Source organism: Lissotriton helveticus, chromosome 4_1 (assembly GCF_964261635.1).
Source record: "Lissotriton helveticus chromosome 4_1, aLisHel1.1, whole genome shotgun sequence".
NCBI lineage: Eukaryota > Metazoa > Chordata > Amphibia > Caudata > Salamandridae > Lissotriton > Lissotriton helveticus.
Window position 1 is genome coordinate 429,612,995 of NC_136063.1, and position 22,250 is coordinate 429,635,244.

A 22,250-nucleotide genomic window follows, 5' to 3' on the forward strand; every position below is an offset into this window, starting at 1 on the left:
ATTTTAGTTCGATTTGCTCATTGGGTGGCTCATAGCCTGATAGTTACTTATAAATGCTCCCCCATGGAATATTGTCATTGAGTCCTTCTCGGTGAGTTCCCAGTCTGTGCACCCATCTCTGTTCCTTTTCAAAAAGGATCCTTTCTGCATTGTGGTTTCTATTAGTCAACGTTTCCAGAACAACCCACTCCAGGTCATTGATTGTGTGTCCTGCTTCCAAATAATGATTAGACATCTTAGTAGTGATCTTTTTACATTTGATATTACTTCGGATGCTCACATAGGCGTTGCTTAACTTTTCTACACGTCATGCCAATGTAGAGTTTTTTACATGGGCATGTGATCATATAGATCACATGGCTCGTATTGCAATTAGTGTGGTTCAATAATTTCCATCTAAAGTCTGGCAATAGTTGTATTTCTTTTGTGACCTTAGTTAAGGGACATACAGAGCAGGAGCCACAAGGGTAGTGTCCAACCACTGGGCGGGTATCCCATGGTGAATTTGTAACCGCTAGTGGTTTTTTCGGAGGGGGTCTCTTATGTACTAATATGTCCTTCAGGTTTCTGGTTCTTTTGTTTGCAAACCTGGGTTTGGGCCACTGTATGTTTGCTGAGGTTAGGATTCTGCAGTTTTTGTTTACGCTCTTCTTTAATTTATTACTTGCAGGCCCATAGGTGGTTACACACGTTAAGATGTCTGGTTCTTGTTCTCGCAGTGTCGGTTCAAGGACCCCATCTCTGTTTTGATTCCGTGCTCTTTTCTTGCATCTATCAATGATTCTTTACGGGTAGTTCCTGTCTCCAAGCTTTTGTCCAAGGTCGTTCGCCTGTAGTTTGTATTCATTAATATTGCTACAATTCCTGCGCAACCTCAGGAACTGACTGTAAGGGAGATTCTCCCTTAGCGGTCTGGGATGGTAACTTTGGTAAGAAAGTAGGCTATTCTTGGACGTTGGTTTGTAAAAAGTCTTGGTCTGTAGAGTCATGCCCTCTACATAAATGGTGATGTCCAGAAAGTCCAACTGTTTATTGTTGGCTGTGTATGTGAACTTAAGCCATTCATCACGTGTGTTGATCCAGTTATGAAAGTTTTTAAAACTCTCCAGGTCCTATTCCCAGATTAAGATGACGTCGTCGATGTATCGGCGACAGAATAGTATCTGATCGTGATAGGGATTGATGGGGTTGTTGATGTGCTTTACCTCGAAGTTACAAACATATAGTCCTGCTGCACTTGGAGCAAACGTGCTCCCCATAGACGTACCATGGCATTGTTGGTACATGGTGTCATTGTACTTGAAATAGTTCTCAGTGAGAGCCATCTTACAGCATTCTAAAACAAAATGCATGGGCGTCTTATGGTCCCAGTCTATGTCGAAAAGAATGGTCTCTAAAGTTTCCAGAGTCTGTTGTTGTGGCAGACTCGTGTAAAGGCTTTCGACGTCAAGTCCAACCAAAATCATATTTTCTTCAGAGTAGTTGAAATTTTTTAGGAGGTTAAGGAGGTCCCTTGTATCTTTTAGGTAAGTTGGTGTTCTTTGGACTATCGGTTTTAGGTATTGATCTGCGAATTGTGACAGTGGTTCTAAAACTGAACCAATACCGGAGACAATGGGTCTGCCTGGTGGGGGGGGATACGTTCCTTGTGCGTTTTTGGTAAGGAATAGAAATAAGGTATCCGAGGGTTCGTAGTCTCTAAGAATTCTGCGTCCTTTGAGATCCAATCGTTAGTTTCCGCTTCATTCACCATTAACATGATGGTCCTTTGTAGTCTTGGTGTTGGGTCAATGTTGATCTCTCTGTAAAACTTTTGATCAGATAATAGATCTAAGCATTGTTGGTTGTAGCCATCTTTCGATAGGAGGACTACCCCTTCTCCTTTGTCTGCTTGTTTGATTATGATGTCACCATCATTCTTCAGTTCGTTTAACGCCTGTTGTTCGGCTCTTGAGAGTTTCTAGAAAGGTTTGTTCACGGTATCTTTCAGGTCATCTATATCTTTCATTACGGCTTGTTTGAAAGTCAACATCTCGATGGGTACCTGTGAGTTCAGGGGGCAGAAAGTGGATTTTTTACGTAGGGTGGTATCGCCATCCGGTGTCTGAGAAATTTGGTTACTGAAAAAAGATTTTAACTTCAGTTTACGGCAGAATTCTGCAACCTCGCATTTCATTTTAAAAATGTCCAAGTTTGGTGTTGGGACATACCCAAGGCCTTTATTAAGGACCTTTTCTTGGTCTTCCGTTAAGACTTTATCTGTGAGGTTTACTATGAGGATGTTGCGCTCGTTCCTGCTTTTCCTCTGGTCACACTCCTGGTTTGTACATGTCGAGCTTGGTCCTGCCAGGTTACACCTTTTTGTCTTGGTCCTCGGTTGTTCTGGCCTCTCCCTAAAAAAGAAGGCCCTTGTTGATAGTTTGGTTGTTGCATCTGTTGGTTCATGGGGGGGGGGGGGGGGGGGGGGGGGACCATGGAAATATGGGTCTACCCAACCTTGAAAATGAGGGTTGAAAGGTGGGAAGGTAATCATCGTTGGATTCAGTGGGTATTGCGGTTTACGCCAATAATTCCAGCCTCGTCGATTACCTCTCCTGTTGCGATTTCTTCCTCTTTGATTGATAGAAAAATCATCCCCACTCCAGTCAGAACCATCCGTAGAGAAACCACTGTAAACCTCACAAAGTCTTAACGGAAGACCAAGAAAAGGTCCTTAATAAAGGCCTTGGGTATGTCCCAACACCAAACTTGGACATTTTTAAAATGAAATGCGAGGTTGCAGAATTCTGCAGTAAACTGAAGTTAAAATCTTTTTTCAGTAACCAAATTTCTCAGACACCGGATGGCGATACCACCCTATGTAAAAAATCCACTTTCTGCCCCCTGAACTCACAGGTACCCATCAGGATATTGACTTTCGAACAAGCCGTAATGAAAGATATAGATGACCTGAAAGATACCGTGAACAAACCTTTCCAGAACCTCTCAAGAGCCGAACAACAGGCGTTAAACTAACTGAAGAATGATGGTGACATCATAATCAAACAAGCAGACAAAGGAGGAGGGGTAGTCCTATCGAAAGATGGCTACAACCAACAATGCTTAGATCTATTATCTGATCAAAAGTTTTACATAGAGATCAACATGGACCCTACACCAAGACTACAAAGGACCATCATGTTAATGGTGAATGAAGCGGAAACTAACGATTGGATCTCAAAAAAGGAGGCAGAATTCTTAGAGACTATGAACCCTCGGATACCTTATTTCTATTCCTTACCAAAAACGCACAAGGAACGTATCCCCCCACCAGGCAGACCCATTGTCTCCGGTATTGGTTCAGTTTTAGAACCACTGTCACAATTCGCAGATCAATACCTAAAACCGATAGTCCAAAGAACACCAACTTACCTAAAAGATACAAGGGACCTCCTTAACCTCCTAAAAAATTTCAACTACTCTGAAAAAAATATGATTTTGGTTGGACTTGACGTCGAAAGCCTTTACACTGCCACAACAACAGACTCTGGAAACTTTAGAGACCATTCTTTTCGACATAGACTGGGACCATAAGACGCCCAGGCATTTTGTTTTAGAATACTGTAAGATGGCTCTCACTGAGAACTATTTCAAGTACAATGACACCATGTACCAACAATGCCATGGTACGTCTATGGGGAGCACGTTTGCTCCAAGTGTAGCAGGCCTATATGTTAGTAACTTCGAGGTAAAGCACATCAACAACCCCATCAATCCCTATCACGATCAGATACTATTCTGGCGCCGATACATCGACAACGTCATCTTAATCTGGGAAGGGGACCTGGAGAGTTTTAAAAACTTTCATAACTGGATCAACACACGTGATGAATGGCTTAAGTTCACATACATAGCCAACAATAAACAGTTGGACATTCTGGACATCACCATTTATGTAGATGGCATGACTCTACAGACCAAGACATTTTACAAACCAACGTCCAAGAATAGCCTACTTACTTACCAAAGTTACCATCCCAGACCGCTAAGGGAGAATCTCCCTTACAGTCCGTTCCTGAGGCTGCGCAGGAATTGTAGCAATATTAATGAAGACAAACTACAGGCGAACGACCTTGGACAAAAGCTTGGAGACAGGAACTACCCGAAAAGAATCATTGATAGATGCAAGAAAAGAGCACGGAATCAAAACAGAGATGGGGTCCTTGAACCGACACTGCGAGAACAAGAACCAGACATCTTAACGTGTGTAACCACCTATGGGCCTGCAAGTAATAAATTAAGGAAGAGCGTAAACAAAAACTGGAAAATCCTAACCTCAGCAAACATACAGTGGCCCAAACCCAGGTTTGCAAACAAAAGAACCAGTAACCTTAAGGACATATTGGTACATACGAGACCCCCTCCGAAAAAACCACTAGCGGTTACAAATTCACCATGGGATACCGGCCCAGTGGTTGGACACTACCCTTGTGGCTCCTGCTCTGTATGTCCCTTAACTAAGGTCACAAAAGAAATACAACTATTGCCAGACTTTAGATGGAAATTATTGAACCACACTAATTGCAATACGAGGCATGTGATCTATATGATCACATACCCATGTAAAAAAACTCTACATTGGCATGACGTGTAGAGAAGTTAAGCAACGCCTATGTGAACATCGAAGTAATATCAAATGTAAAAAGATCACTACTAAGATGTCTACTCATTATTTGGAAGCAGGACACACAATCAATGACCTGGAGTGGGTTGTTCTGGAAACATTAACTAATAGAGACCACAATGCAGAAAGGATCCTTTTTGAAAAGGAACAGAGATGGGTGCACAGACTGGGAACTGACCGAGAAGGACTCAATGACAATATTCCATGGGGGAGCATTTATAAGTAGCTAACAGGCTATGAGCCACCCAATGAGCAAATCGAACTAAAATAAAATAAAAGAGCTGTCTACTATCCATCCTATAATATCGGAGTAAGAGCCGAAGAAATACTCAGAACAATTTTCAAAACCACTGGGATGTCCAAATAAGACCGTTTCAAAAGAGTCCATAATAAAGCGAGAATAAAGACCCAAAAATCCATTCTGAGATTCGGCTGAAAAATTAAGATCACAATGGGTCACTGTAAATTGCGAGAACTGAAAGAATATGACCATTGGGGTATTTATTTGAACGTTATAATAATCAAATCGAACACAATGCAAATTGGGTAAAACGACCGTAATACTAGAAAAAAAGACTATGAGTAACACTGTCTTTTCACATTGCCATTCGTACATAACTGCATGAACCCGGAAGCAATACCGTTTCTGGGACCGTCAGTGGCAGAGTCAGAACCAGTTGATTAACGGAGTAACCGCAGGTAGCGGGAGACACAACGCCGACAAAACCGTAACGTATTTAAAACTCTTTTACATTAACTGAAACATAACCTGTCCTTACAGCAGGCCCCGCTGACCCACTCGAATCCCGATGAGGTTTGAATTAAACCGTTCAAAGGTACGTGGTATGAGCGGACACGAAACGGAGCTCCGCATGGTGTGAATGTACCCTACATTGCTTGTAAGAGAACCGCCCTTGAGGGTCCATGAAATACGCCTTCTTAACTTTGAGCCTCTCGATCTGAATGTACAATATCGAGCCTGAATGAGTGTATGTAAACCGTCTCAGAAGGTATATGAAATGCGCCTTCTGATGATGTGTGAGTCTTATGAGCTAAAAGAATGGAAGTACACTACAACGTATGCTCTGAACATATATGAAATGCGCCTTCAACTGTCTGATTCGGATTACCGAATTACATTACACTGAGCCAGAGAATAATGGATCACAGTTCCTTCTGATGTATGAGTCTTATGAGCTAAAAGAATGGAAGTAAACTAGAACGTGTATGATAATTTCCTCTGAAGGTATATGAAATGTGCCTTCAACTGTCTGATTGTGATTACCGAAATGCAAAACGAAAACGTTTAATATCTACATAAGCCTGCCATAATAGAGATCATGTATTCTTCTCCAACATAGAATGCATGATAGGAGATACCACCCCGCCATTAGGCATGTCATTAAAAACGAAGTCATGCCTCGTTTGCCAAACATGAGTGAGTTGACCCTGCCCAAGAAATAGGGAGATGAGTTAGAAGTATTACTTTATTAATTGCTACACCAGTGTGTTTTATATGTCCATGGTATAAATGTACCAAATCGTAAGTCTTGTATAAACCTGAAGAACCCCTCCCTTTGTTTAGTTTGTTAAAGGAATTTTTATCTTCACAGGTACCTTAGGACCTTTAGGAACCGCATTAAACGATGTTCCTCAACACTGATACACTAAGTAATTCTTAGGAGTATATCTCACGTTTTTATACACTTCACCCCCTGGTCCGGAAGAAAGCCCACCCGACCATCCGGCGACTGAGAGCTGAAACATGTTGACCTACACCATTTTACTAGTGTGAATGAGTCATAATAACTCCAAAATCACCTACATTAATTTTATTGCCTCTTGAAACCAGAATGAATAAATAAAAGGGTCTGGAACCTAGAGACTTTTAATACACCTTCACTATATCATGAGCACCATTACTGGTCACTACTGTTTTAACAAAGGGTAGTTCCTCCTGGTGGAGGTTGCATAACCACTAAACCCTATGATTATGCAAACATGTGAGGGAAAGCGGAGAACAAAGATATACCGCTCAACGTTACCAACATTCAACACGTGCATGAGGGTTTTTTATTGGGACTTGAAAGAACCGTTCCCGCATACCCAATGTTATGCAGGACAAGTGACTCTTCTCTTTTGATTAGACAAAATTGGATTGGTTGCCAACACTACAACCAGGAAGTGTTGGGAGCCATCTTAGGACTTGGCTTGAAGCAGAGTCCCATGAAAAATGTTTAAAAAAGGGGGCAGGGTAGAAACACCCTGAAACCCTATAACTCTTGAATGGGTCCCACAGAAACATCACAGGGCACAAAAAAAAAAAAAAAAAAGAAGAAGTTTAATTTTTTTGACAGGATCGGCAGATTAAACCAAGAGCCTACTGCCGGGGTTCGTTCATTATCGGCTCGCGGATGGGCTGGGTACTGGGGGCATTTTTCAATAATGGAGGGGGGTGCATTGGACCGTCCTCCTGCGGCTAAATATACCCAGGGGGACCAGCACCTCACCAGGGCTTCTTTAACAATGAAGAGCATCGCAGGGCAATTATTAACAGGGACATCAGACACCCAATAATGGACCATTATAATTCTGATCATGTCAATGATAACACCTTTTGGTTCCATGCGATCCAACACATCCCACCGAACAAAAGAGGTGGGAATAGGGAGCTCGCTCTAAGGAGGGAGGAAGCTAAATGGATATGTCGTCTACAAGCCATTAACCAGGGACACAATTCTGACAATGAAATGCACCATTTCCTGTAGTGTATTTTGTATTTTTGGTTCTACCTTCAGACTAAACACACTTGGTCAAATACTCCTCTTTATGTGAATCATAATTTTATGCTGTATTATAACTTGATTTAATTGACATATCTCTATCTTTGAGTGATCGAGAATAGATTCTCTGAACTAATCATGTGTTATGTAACACACACTGTACTGTTTTCTCTCTACCTAATTCATTCTTGTCTGTCTCCTCCTTTGAATTTGTGGGTTTATCCTTTTGGGCTTTTGCACATTTGATTTTACGGTATACATGGTGCAATGTAAGTTCAGATTCAATTGTGATATTGTTTTGGGTCGGTTAGAATCGCTCATTCAATCATCTTTTCTAATCCCCCAGCGGACTATATAACATTTCATCATGGCCGCCACCTTTTTGCGTCGCTTTTCGCTTTTCACTTGTTGCCCCCCCCCCCCCTTTTCCATCTAGTACAAGGCATATAGCGAATAACGATTCTATTGAGTTGTTTCTATTATTTACTTTATTTTCCTTTACCGGTTTTTCATTTAATGTTGATAAATATTTTACTCGGGATTTGTCGATATTCGGTTAGCTATTATGTATGCACTATCTTTCTGATATACCCGATGATTCCATCATGGCCCCCATCCTGGGACATTATTGTTGTCCTTCTTGTTTAATGCTCGGTGGAGGGTTGGAAGGTATGCTGACTTCCCCGTTGACACTCAGGTGGTTTCAATCATGGACCATGTGACCGCCGCGCGGGTCTTAAAACGAGATCCGATCTCACAGACTCTGTTCAATAGAATCCGTCGCGGGCCGTGTTCACAAGACGAAACCTTGGAGGTAAGCGCTGGTTAAAACATGCTTTGTTAACTACGTACAGCCTAGTTAGTCCCTGTTATATTTTTCGGGCGACGTAGTTATCCCCCTTTTTTAAACGTTCACTTTGTATATGTTGGTAATTTTCCGCTGGTGTGTTGTACCCAGAAGCCGGCTGCATCTATATTCTAAATGCGCTCGCTTTTATACACTCATTAGATGCCTTGGATTCTGAAAGCATTATTTTTATTTGAGCATGCTCTGTCCTGGGGGAGTAGGGAATGTATATTCCGGAAGCATACTAATCATATAGTGCGGGTTAACATTTCTTTCATGTTGCCTCTGGGTTACTATAATCGTGCTTATCTGGGTATATGGATATCCATATTGAGACTGTTAGGGAGTATTTTTATAGTTTGTTTATCTTTTAAGTTAGACTTAAGTTTTTGCTCACTCAGTTGGTAGACGGTTGCATGGTATATGTTTTTTCTTATTATCTATTCTAGCAAGTGTGTTAGCAGCTTACCATGGACTGCATATACATCGTTTTACACCGAGCCTACTCAGAATAGAAATGTGAGTTATCCCTCATAATGGTTTAATTCTTACAATTAAGATTGGTCGCCGCCCTGCTTCCAAAGCTTTTCCCTGCTAACACCCCCTCGTCCCTTATTGTCCTTTTAAATGTATTCCTTTTGGGTCCATATCATTGTACAATATACTTTGGCCTGAAACACAATAAAACCTAGACCAGCAGACTCTGCTGCTTGTTTGCTCTTTGGGTTCTACTGTCTGTGTGTCGTTATTCTTTTGACATTTTTTCTATTTTTCCTCTTAGATTCAAATGAGTAATTATTTTTTCTCAACTGGCGATATCATTCTTACGGCCCGTGACGTCTGTTTACACCTCTATTCCTGATATTTGGAATCTTTGCACTAGGCGAGGATACGTGGGATTTTTTCATTTCATTTTTTGATGTTTTGCCTCTCACTCATTAATCCTACGATTTGGGGCTATACATTATGAAGAGTTCATGGTGCCTATTGTCTCAATTATTTTCTGTTTTTTCACCGTCTAGTATCGATCAGGGGCCTAGGCTGACCAGATACTGTTTTACATTATTATATAGGATTGATGACATCTTGGTTAAATTCTTTCTTACCTGAGGATTTAACCTCTTCATCTCTTATTTTCGTTTCTGATATATTTTGATCAGATATTGTGTTCTTGCAGTTTATAATATTGACGAGTATATAGTTGAATTGTCTTCTATTCGAGGACCCAACAAATCCGTATTTATCTTTATACTTACTTTTTCTTTTTATTTCAGCTTGCTCTTTATAATATTGGCCAGCTTCTTTGTCAACTTCATTGCACTACAGCTAGACTAACCATCCAATATATATTTTTTTTGGTAAGAATTATAATGTATACTTTGCTAATACATGGGCTCAGTATTTTTGTGTATTCTCTATAACGGGTTATTATTAAACATCCTGCCCATTCATTATTTAAGTGTATCTTTAACTTTGAACTTTTTCCTTTTTGGCTCCCTTTGCCCTCTCTCTCTTTTGAACGTTGATTTATTTTACTTTTCATATTTACCGTTTTTCCAGAAATCTTAGATGTGATACATGGCTTGTCATTAATTGTTGTTTTTTCACATTGTGATTATTGGTCTTTCCATGTTGTACCAGCATTTCTGTATGTATATTTCGAAGTGGGGTAATATGCCTCTTGATACTAGGATTGCCATTGTGGTCTTTTCAGGTGTTGTGCCATTTTCTGTGGCTTTTGAAAGCCTGATTTGAGGTTTTAAACTTGTATGTCTTTTTTGTAATTGTTTTTTGTCTGCACATGTCATTAATATGTGTATTATCTCACGTTGTTTTCAGCCCTGACGAAGCTCCCACGGTTGGGGAGCGAAACGCGTTGGCTGTCCTGTGCACTTTGAAAATTTGAAAATAAAAAGAAAAATATATTTTTGATACAACTCTGGTCCTGTGTCACTTCGTCTTTGGTGCTGCCTCCACTCTTCTTCAAAGTTTCTTTCTGGAATTCCAGTGGGACTGAACCGCAGCAGGTCCTGGAGGTTATCAGCACAACAAAACTGAATATTCTAAGGGACGTTGGAAACTAGAGGTGCTGGTTGCTTGATCCGCTGTGGAAAATTTTTTCTTGAACTTCTTTAACAATGAATGCGGGGGAGGCTCATATGGCCTCCCACCACTTCCCCAGGGACCACCACCTCCCGGGGTTTATTCCCAGCCAAGGGGACCGACACCTACCTGGGGCTTGAATGCAGGGGGTGGTTACAGCAACCACATAGCTTCAAGGACCACCACCTGCCCGGGCCAAATGACAAAAGAGGGGGGTCTTGTGGCCCCCCTCCTAGAGCAATAGAGGGCCTGGGGGCCGCCACACCTCCAATGCCGACTCCTGCAATGTCCCGGGGTGCCCACCCCTGGGACATTGATGTTTGTTATGGCTGGAGGGCCTATAAGTCCTCCTGGTAAATCCTACACAGATGAAGACCTGAGAGCTGGTCTGATGCCCAGGCGCATTTCTCCACCACTCTGCAAATGCAATTACTACTCAAACCATTGAAATTCACTGAAAAAAAATGAATGTTACAGGAACGTTATAGTTAGGCTCAGGTTTAACTCATTAAGAAATAGTAAAATTATTCAGTTCTAGTTAGCTGAGCTAACTAGAACTCCCACCCCCACAATGCACTGCTTATGACCTCATATAATACATCACTCATGACAGTCAGTGACACCACTGATGAGATCTCAAACATCACTGATTAAATCATCCACAAAATCCCTCACACCCAATAGAACATTTCATACACGCACTCCCAAACAACCATTCACAAACCTAATCACAGACCCATACCAATACTTAAACACCCACTCACTGATTCAGAGATCCACACACATCCACTCGCTCATACAGCCACTCACACACTGAGTCGGTCACCCATAGAGGTACTCACAAACGTACTTACCGATACAGTAATCACACAGCCACATACTCACCCATACAATTACACACACCCTTACTTACTCATACAGATACTAACACGTACTCACTCACCTATATAGTTACTGACAAGCACACACTCACCCATACAGTCACTCACCCATTCACTCACTCACCCAGTCACTCCTTTACCCCATCACTCACATATACGGTCTTTCACATACCCAGTTACTCGCCCATATACCACTGACACATCCACTCACTCACCCACACAGCCAAACACATACGCACTCACCAATCCACACAGCCACTGACTCACCCACATGCTCACCCATACAGGTACTCAAACAACCAAACACTCATCTATACAGCCACTCCCATACCCACTCACACACCCATATAGCCACTTAGACACCAGCTGACAGACTGATACAGTCATTCACACAACCAGTCACTCCTCTATACATTCACTGAGACACAATCACTCACTTGTAGTCAGCCACACACCCACTGAATCACCCATACAGAAAATTATACATCCACTGATTCACCAATAGACCTTGGTGTGTATTTAACACTGAAACGTTAAAAAAAAAAAACACTCAGTTGCTGGATGATGTCAGTAAACACTCAGTCACTGGATGATGTCAGTGATGTCATCAGTGATGTCACTTCCCATATCATGAGTGATGTAATATATGAAGTCATAAGCAGTGCATTGCGGGGGTACGAGTTACAGTTAGCTCACTATATTCTGCTCAATTTAAATGATTTTGTAAGAGTGAAACCTGAGCTTAACTGTAACGTCCCTGTAATCATTGTTTTTATCAGTGAATATCTATTAGTATAATGGGTGTAGAAGTAGGTATTTGAGTAGCTGTGTGGGTGTGTGAGGGACAGTTGGCGAGTGGGTGGGTGTGTCACTGGCTGTATGGGTGAGTGAGTGACTAGATGAATGAGTGAGTTGGTGTCTGAATGAGTGAGTGGCTGGGTGTGTAAATTGCTATATGGGTGGCAGAGTGGTTGTTTCAGTGAGTGTTTAAAGGAGTTGGTGTGAATGATTGTATTGGAGTGTGTGTCTGTGGGCAATGACTATTTGGGTGAGTAAGGTAGGAGAGTGCTTGTATAGGTGTGTGAATGGGCATGTATGTGGTTGTGTGGGTTTGTGAGTGTGCGAGTGCTTGTAAGGGTGGGTGAGTGGCTGTGTTGAGTCTGTATGGGTGGGTGAGTGAGCGGCGTGAGTGACTAGGTAAATAAGCAAGTGTGTGGCTATGTGACTGGCTGTACAGGTGAGTGGTTATGAGTGGCTGTATGGGTGAATAAATGGCTGTGAGAGTGGCTGTACGAGTGAGTGAGTGGCTCTATGGAGGAGTGAGTGAGTGAGTACTGGTATGGGTCGGTGAATGGGTGTGTGAGTAGTTCTATGGAAAGTCATTTGAGTTCCCATCAGTGATGTCACTGGCCATGTCAAATCTGAACCTCACTAAAACCTCCAAGTAACAATTCCTTTTTTTGAGTGAATTTTCTACGGGTTTTTTAATTCTATTTCTTAACTATAATAACCTTGTGACCTTTGGTTTTTAAGTGATATACATACACACATACTTAATTCAGCCAGTTCTTTTCATCTATTGGTTTGTTGGTGTGTCATTCACATTTTGCTTCCATCGACTACAGCATTCAGCATAGGGCAGGGTTTGGCACACTAAAGCCACTGGACAACTTCTCTTTAAGTGACTGCATTTTGCTCTTTCACAAGGAGCACATCCCCCACACACCCTAGTTCTCTTCTATTCCAATGTTTTTGTTTTTAATTTATTGCTTTGATGTTCCCTTTGTGTTTAGAGTCTGATGTGAAAGCACGGCGCGTTACAGCAAATGTGAGCAGAGGCTACATTCCACGTTTTATCAATACCTACCTCCGGACAACAACGGTATTGTAAATTCCATTTGAAGCGTCCTTTATCTGACTGCTGGCGTTTCACAGCATGACAAATTGCATTCATTTGAAACTGTCTTGTAGTAAGTTGTTGAAGCTTCGATACTATACCTGTGAATTCATTCATAAGCAGACAATTCTGAACACATTTAGTCTAGGCTCAATTTCACCAATGTTTCTTTAACATACTTTGCCCAGGAAGAAAAACAGCCTTGATCATGTTTAATTTGCAGCACTTGGAACACTTGTTTTTGTAATTACCTTATTTTCTTTTTTATTTCTAACTCCTTTGTTTTCCTATTTCCCTTTCATACAATTTCCTTCTGTTCTTTCTTTCCTTCTTTTTCATTCCTTCCTTTTGTTCGTTCTTTCTTGATTTCCTTTATTCCTTTTCTTGCATTCTTTAACCCTCTTTTTTGCTTTCATTCAATATTTCCTTTCTTTCCTTTTTTTACCTTCTTCATTCTCTTTCATTCTTTGCTTTATCTTTCTATCTTTTCTTTCCATCCTTCATTCATTTTTTAGGTCTCGCCTAGCGAACGCAGCGCATGCGTTACTTTGCCTTGGCAAGCCTACTGTTGTCGGTTTGGTGCGCGAAGGGAGACCAAACATGTGCGCGCCCGGACAGGCGATGTGCACACGCATGGCGTCTCCTCTCTGCTTCACACGCTCCCATCGCGCGCTTCATTTAGGTTTCAGTTCATGTGCGCGCCCGCAGGGCGTCTCCTCTTTGGCTCCACCGCGCGCGTGTTTTTATTACCCCGCCTGAGGAGCCAAGTAAAGTCAGCCGCCCTCATGATTTCCTGCTCTTCGCTGCTTACAGTTCCTTTAAATCTCCATTTAATCTCCCCTGTGCCATCCCCTCACCACCACCTCCCACCGTCACTGCTTGTGTTTGGGTTTTTTAACACTTGAGGGGCGGGCAAGTAGAGTTTCCGTCATACTCTGCTTTGGGGGCGACTATTACACTGATTGGTCCTCTTGAAAATCAGCACTACAGGACGTCGCGCACACCGGAACTCTGGCACAGAGATGTGGCATTGCCTCCACATAGCTTACCAGAGGAACTGGAAGGAGTAGGGAGAGGGGGTTGGCGGGGGGCTGAGCAACTGTCAAAGCCCACTGTTACGGGGCCAAATCCTCTTTCAGTACTATTTATTAAGTCGGCCTTCCACCTGAACAGACTACCTGCTCATATCTAATATTAACCATTGTGTGGCAAACGGGTCCGGTGTGACATTTGTCACAGTTATTTTTGCTCTAGCTCCTGAAACCCCCTCTCCCAACTTACTAACTATAATTACTATATGGCATTGGGCTTAACTGTAGAGTGCTCCAGGCTTCTAAATAATAGAGAAATATAGTTTGGGATCTCTTACTGGCAAGCTTCTTTACTACCACAGTGTTAGCTAGTGAGTATTTAACGTAACTCAGTGGGTTAAGTTCCTGAAATTACGTTTATTGTGTATAGCTTTACTAATTCAGTCAGGTGGCAGGTGTTCTTCTGGTTGCTGGGGGATGTTCAAGACTTGCAGTCAGAAAAGATCTAAAACGTTCTATCATCAAGTGTGCATTAGCAATACTCTGCTGGGCTGGCATAACTTCCCTAAACCTTTGTCTCAAATTTAGGCGTGTGGCAACCCTAATCACTTTCACATCTTAAAGTATATTAATGAGACTGGGAGATCGGCGGGTGAAAAATAAAAAATGAAATGCACATAAACCAATGTTTTCCTCTTGCTCATGAGGCCTCTGCTATTGCATTCGTGCCCCTGCTTTATCAATTTGCCCCAACACTCCAGACATAACTTTTTAAACGTTGCATGGTAGCTTAAAATCCTTAAACCTTCGGTATCAGTGAATTTGATCTGAAGCCCCTACATTTAAAAAAATGACAGTACGTTTTGGCCCTCTAAAACATCTGCCATAGCCCATGTGTTTCTCTATAAATGTCAACAGTAGAATTTCGTGTACACCTGTAATGAATTGGGAAACTTTGAAAAGCAAATCTCAAGATTGCGGCTGTGCCTCATTACACCTTCTGCTAAGCTACATTTAGATAAACAGTGGCAGGTGTCATGTGTTTTTTTAATTAACTTTCATTCTTTACCACACATTTCCATTTCACATAATTCAACAAACCACACAAATCAACTTAACAACACAATTACACAATGCATCACATACATCCAAACCACACCACAGAATTCCACATCATGCCACAACATTCAACAGCAAATTACATAATTAAACTCCCCTATATACCACTCCACAACACAATACTAATCCCCATATTTACACTTCACACTCAATACCACAAAACTATCATCGACATCATTCCACTGCACACCATGCAACATAATTACACTACACAAATCCACTCCGCACCATACTATTTATCTGTTCTGTGCAGCTCTCATCCCTATCTATCCACCGTGCCACATAATTCCACAACACAAATCCGCTCCACACCACAAAATTCCACCACACACAATTCCAGAACTAACAATTCCAATCCAACCCACACAATTCCATTCCACACTACATACATCCACTTCATTCCAAACCAAAACACATGGACAAAAGACATTGTAATTTACAGCGTCAATAGCTCTAACACTCACAAATGCGAGACCTATTGCATTGCAAATGCTTGGCTTTTGTGCTTTCACTCCTCCTTTATTTCCAGCCTTCATTCATTTCTTCTTTCTACCCTTCATTCTTTCTCAAAGGCAAGAGGCTCGCAGCCAACAGCACAACGATTGTCTGTTTTTTAGGTCTGTATTAGCCAAGACATTTTGATTTTACTAAATGGTGTGTGTTATAATGGTCTTTGGCTACACTTCATCCATTTTTCTGTGGTTGTTATTCATATTTTTCTCCAACCCACTCAAGCATGCATCATGGGACAGTGTGTCACCCCATTCAAGCCATTGGCTGACTTCACTTTGAATTACAGCTTGCTGCCCTTTCACAAGAAGCACATCCACATACAAAGCAGATCCTTAAGTGCCAGGGAGTACTATGGTAATGTGTGTGCGTTTATGGACCCACATTTTTTATTGCCTTTAGTACGTTTTTTTTTTTTAGATTAACAAACACCCAGCAGCTTTCCAAAGAATAACATTTTACAAAAAGCATGAATTACCAAAAGTCTGGCAGACAACGCCGGACCGACTGCCGTTGCCAATTCTTTTATTTATAAATTCGAAGTGCCTTTATATTATGCTTACATGATGGGTGTTGTATGACTTGCATTCCAAACAATTCCATGACTTGGCCTATGCTCTTAGAGCCAAGGCAGGCGACATTTCGGTTCTGTGCTACTTTGTTGGCTCGCTCACCTAAATTTAAGTAGAACGACGGTATCTCAAATTCAATGGTAAAAATACCCGAATCCTGACGAGACCACTGATGCTGACATACTGCTGACTGCACACTGCTGAGGACTACATCCATTTTACCTATCCTGGTCTGGAATCGAGTTAAAGGAGGACGAACTGTTGAAGGCCTGAGAGTGGAATGCTCCCATCTGCCACACTCAAGGGTAAACCGCAGGAATCCTTCACATGCTCGCTAACTAACCCTTACCTAATTTTTGAATCAAACATGTGCGCATCACAACTAGGGGGTAATAAAGGGTGAGGAGGGGGGTTGTTAAGCAGAGCTTGCAATTGTCCGTTTAGGGATTGGTACAGCTATATTTTCTTTTTTTATTATTTTTTATGTACCCTATACAATCACAAGTAATGTTACAGGGTTAGCCAGCAGTAGCGGAGGTCATGCTTATATTGCAGCTTATGTAGCTACTCCTTACTTTTATCTTTTGAGAGTGAAAGGAGTGTAAGGAGGAAAGATAGGAAACTTTAGTGTTGAAACACCTATGACCTGGTGCGCATTTAAAGAGGGGACGCATCCTGACACCGGTCGGATTGGATTTCCATGGACTGTTAGGAATTCCACTATGAGCCTCCTCCCCTGAAAGCAGCCGTGCCACTCGCTAGCATCCAGAGAAGACTGGCCTCGTCCCGTGCTAGGTCAAACATGTTCACTGTCACCCAAAATAACTGTCCAATGGTGGATCTTTGGAAGCAAATGAGCTAACTGGAGAACAAATTCCATTTGCTCCGACTGAAAAAAGCCAGTTGCTTTTATGCCTTCCCCCCCCCCCAAAAAAAATCTGCCTTTAACACTCTCGAACGTTTAGGACTACCTTTACTAGATCCATCACACCAATAAGGTAGCCCCAAATTAGCCTAGACCCATTAAACCAATAAGGCAGGACAAAACTGCCCCCACATCATCACATCCTAGCAAGAGTACTACTGCAGAGATACAGCTCCCATTTACACTTGCAATTGGGGCCCTGAGACTTTCAACCGGCTCTTACCTTCAAAGTCCCATTGAAATACACTGCACTACAAGAATAGATTTACATACAAAACTAGCCATATCTGTACCAAAAATAAATGCTTAATACTCCTGAAAAGGAGGCTCTTTTAAATAAGTGTACCAAAGCTCCTTCGTCTTAGACACTCACCTTACTCTTCTCGGGGCCCTTTCTCTTGCTCTTCTTCCTGGCCTCCTCGCTCTTGGTGCTCTTGGACCCCGATGGGACTTTGCTGACGCCGCTGACAGCTTCAGCCGGGCTGGCCCGGCTCTTCCTCCTGCTTGCGCAGGCCGCGACAAAGAATATCAGACTGAGCAGCAGCACGGGCACCAGCAGAAGAGCCCAGGTAGGGAAGCGAGCAGGTTCCAGTCCCAGGTCAAGACCTAGCTCACTGTGGAGTAACCCGAGGCCCAGGCCCAGCAGCTCCCGCAGCCGCTGGGCCGCTAGCTCGGCCTGCTTTAGAGCCGCTTCCTGCCAGACTCCAACGGCGTCCATCTCGGCGAGGCCCAGAGGGTTCTAATACATCCCGTACAGGAAGAGCGAGACGGTACACGGAGAACAGAGGAGATGAGAGCTCCAGCCAGGCGACTGCCTCTGTCGGGCGTCACACATTCAACGGCCGCGGCTCTGGCAGCGCAACGTCACCACTCCACCCCTGTACCAGGCCGGAGGCTCACGAATAGCGTTGTCCCCCTTCTATGTCTATGGAATGGACCAGTGACACGACGCTGTGAACATAGAAGAAGAGTTACCACCTGTCAAAAGGAGCCCTGGTCTTAGTGCTCGAGGTGCACTTTAGCAGCTTTTGCTGCACGCAGACGTTGCTTTCATGCTTAAAGAACATTATGTGCAGCTACCTGCCACGGGGACCGCAAGCTATGATTATTTCTATATAATTTAATTTTGAAATTCGACAAGCTCCCAATTGAGGAAAAGTCCCTTAGCCTACATGTGTTAATACCACCTATGCGTCAGTAACATTTCTACATACACCTCCACGCGTTTTCGTTATAATTCTAAGTTTTAAAGCAATATTCATCTTTTTGAAATGAGTTCCTTTCAAATTTCTGTATACTTTTTAAACATGCACTTTCCAAGATGGCCGACACCTCTGACTCTGTGATCGTTTTGCACGTCTCCACTTTTGTGGTATTTTCGGAACAGAACTTTAATTGAGACTGTTCAAGAAAGAGAAAGTCATACGTGTCTTTACCTCGCCGTTGAAAGCTACATTTTTAAATACCTGCCAGATGCATCTTTAAAAGAATGAGAGTATACAGAATGCCACGTGTTCTTTGGAGTTCATGACGTCTGCTTTTAATTTATAAATATATTTTTTCTTGGAAGCGAAATCTGCCGTGTAGCGAATAGTAAAACTGATCGTATTCCCACCTATGCCACGTTTGCATATGCCGAAGGGATTCGGCAGTAGCCACGTGCACGGACGTAGAAGGGCAGGGTTGGAAAAACTAAGCATGTGTAAATCGGGGTATTCCTAGTTTGTTTGCCCTGAGCTGCGCCCTTATGCCAGCACCTTTTCGAATATAAAATTACTACTTGTCAGCCCTTCCTAAAAATACATGGGGAATTAATAACTTTCCCCAAATTATTCCAGGACTGGAGTTAGAATAGTAAATACGCCTCCTGGAATATTTGGGCGCAAGTTTCTCTCTCCCCAAATATTCTTTGACTGAAGTTAGAATAGTAAATTTGACCTTCCTCTTTCCGTCGCGCCCACTGCTGCCCTGATGGAGCGGTTCAGGGCTAGAAACCAAAAAGAGCAGAATAGAGTGGGCACATAGAAACAGGAAATCCTAAAAGGATCATTTGACGTGCTGCATTCTCTTAAGTGTCCACTGATAGTAGTGCAGTTTAATGCTCACATGTACATTGCCAAATTGAAAAGTCTCCTAGCTATTGTAATGGTTAGCGCTCCTGTTGTTTCAGGAGCCCCACACGTCATCCGCAGGCTAGGCGTGGCCTGTGGGGTAAATAAAAGGAAGCGCTCGCTCGGGGCTGTACTTCCGGCACTAATACACTGTGTGTTGTGTGTATTCATCGCACCAGCGTTCATACCCGCAGGTCATAGCGGGCCCCACCATTACTGCTAGGTGCGCCGCTACACTGGCGACGAGGAGGGCCGTGACCCTCGCTCTCTACCAGCCGCTCCGCCCCCTGTAGCCGGGTGCAACGCTCATCGGCTGGAGCCACGGGACATCGCACACACGTGCGAGCCAAGTTCAACAGGTGAGTGTACCCTACCGCCACGCTGCTCACAGGCCCAAGAGAGGGAACATTGTGCTGCTATGCGCTTCCCTGCCTCATATCCTGCTGCGCAAACAACGCACTTAAGCCACGCCCCCACCTGGCACCACACAACCAGCACAGTGAACCAGTGGCTTGCCTACCCAAACTCTGCCCGGCCAATTGGGCCTCCACATTGCTGCCACTGCTCGCTCACTTCAAATAGCATAGGGTGCACCGCAGGCTCATCTTCTACCCATTTAACTCGCCTAAGACCGTCATGGGGGACAATGAACACGCCACAGCACCTGCCCATCCCCTCTTTCAACATGCAGTCTCAGGGGTGTTACCGCCATTCAGCGAACTGGAGGAAAATTTGGATTGAGCTCCTAAATAATTACTTTGTCGCCACCCGGGAGACTGACAAAGCTGTAAAGAGGTCTTTGCTGCTGCATTATGCTGGTGATTAAATCTTTAAACTTTTTAAGCACTTACCTAACACAGGGGCGGCCACAGACTATAACGCAGCGGTGACCGCATTGAACGCCCACTTCGACCCCCAACTCAACCGAGACTTTGAACGTTTTAAGCTGCATCAAGCCCACCAGAGGGAAGTGAAGTCGATGGACACGTTCTACGCCCGGTTACGGGAACTCGCCAGCACATACACCAAAGATGATCAACCAAAGGAAATCAGGGCGTAGCTCATCCAGGGATGTCGAGACAAGCCCCTGAGAGGCCTCATTTTACGCAAACCGAAGATTGCATTCGAAGACATCCTAATACTGGCAAGGACTCATGACCTGTCCACAGCCAGAGCGAATGAGATGGACCAAGCGCTCACCAAACCCCAGGGGTGGACTAATGCCATCAAGACGGAGCGGGCAGATGCCCTCAGAATCAAATCCAAGGGGGATTCATTTCGGAAACAAAAGCCAGAGACATCCACACCGAGATATGGATATTGCTGCCATGAGCCGCATGCGGCAAAAGGCTGTCCAGTGCAGGGGAAAACCTGTACCAACTGTGGTATACCCAACCACTTTTCCTCCGTGTGCCAAAAAAGGAACAGAGGCCGAGATCACAGGAACCCAAGTCCCCCATCATGGGCTGTACGACAACTATCGGTGACAGAGGCGGCACCATCTGAGGAGGCCCTAAGGAGTGGCCGGAGATACCAAGGGCCAATCAAGGAATCGTCAGAAGAATGCGATGAAGAGGTTACCTGATATCTTTCGCACATGAACTTAAGCGGCGCCGGATGCCACAGCCAACCTGCATGAATCACATCGCTGGCACAGAAATAAAGGCAGTCATCGACACCGGAGCGATGGTGAATGTAATGGGCCTTCAACAATATCGACGTCTGCGGCCATGCCCATCAGTGACCCCGTCAAAAACCAAGATATATGCGTAAGTGGTTTACACCTCTCCCGTTAAAAGGAAAGATATCAGTCCCCATTATCGCAGGTGACCTGGAAGTCACGGCAACGGTCCATGTTATCGACATAGAGGCAGACACCCTACTGAGCAGGCACATGGCAGAAGACCTGGGCCTCATCTTGCTTGCCAGGCGAGTCCAAACCCATCAAGTACAGGAACTACTCAACCAATTCCCCAAACTATTCCAAGGGCTCGGGTGCATCAACTGTGACCCCCCATCAAGTACACATCGACAAGACGGTTGCCTTACGACACAGAAGAGTACCATTCCATTTAAGGCCACTGGTGGTTGAGGAACTAGAGACCCTGGAAGAGCAAGGCGTCATCGAAAAAGTCTCAGGGCCGACGCTGTGGGAATCCCCGAAGGTCATTGCAGAAAAACGGAAGCAGCCAGGGGCAATACACCTCTGCTTCGATATGAGACTGCCCAACAAAGCCATTAAACGAGAACGTCACATCACATCAACGATGGACGATATCATTGCAGATGTCAGCGGGTCAAAGTGGTTCTCAAAAATCGATCTGAATGCAGGCTACCACCAGCTGCCATTGTCAGGTGAAAGCCGTTAGATCACCATTTTCAGCACCCACCTCGGGCTGAGGAGGTGCAAACGGCTCTATTTCGGAATATCCTCGGCAGTAGAGGTGTTCCAGAACACAATACGTGAGATGCTATCAGGCTTACCACGGGTATTAAACGTCAGCGACGATATCCTAATTCATCTGGCAACTGCAGCTGAACACCAAAAGCTCCTCCACAGCACCTTAAAACGTCTCAGCGAACACGGGGCCACGCTTCACAAAGATAAATGTCAGTTCTTCCAACCATCTCTTGAATTCTTTGGGTACGTGTTCAACCAGGAAGGCATCCAAGTGGACCTGAGGAAATCACACGCGATCAAGAACACCCCGCTCTGACAACACCTACTGAAGTGAGAAGCTTTTTAGGGATGGCTACCTACTGTGGGAGGTTCATCCCAGGGCTAGCAACCCAAGCAGAACTGCTCAG

General features: G+C 43.7%; 1 protein-coding gene across 2 annotated transcripts in view; it reads right to left on the reverse strand.

Annotated features, from left to right (window-relative positions):
- MTDH (metadherin) overlaps window positions 1-18,270 on the reverse strand; it is a 448,308-nt gene extending 430,038 nt beyond the window's left edge. Inside the window, exon 1 of one of the 2 annotated variants that reach the window (XM_078686988.1) lies at window positions 17,705-18,270. In XM_078686988.1, the coding sequence (XP_078543114.1) occupies window positions 17,705-18,049 (345 nt within the window). In that variant the 5' untranslated portion in view covers window positions 18,050-18,270. The remainder of the gene's footprint in view (window positions 1-17,704) is intronic. The other variant, XM_078686989.1, reaches the window with a different exon arrangement.
- Window positions 18,271-22,250: the final 3,980 nt, after the last annotated feature.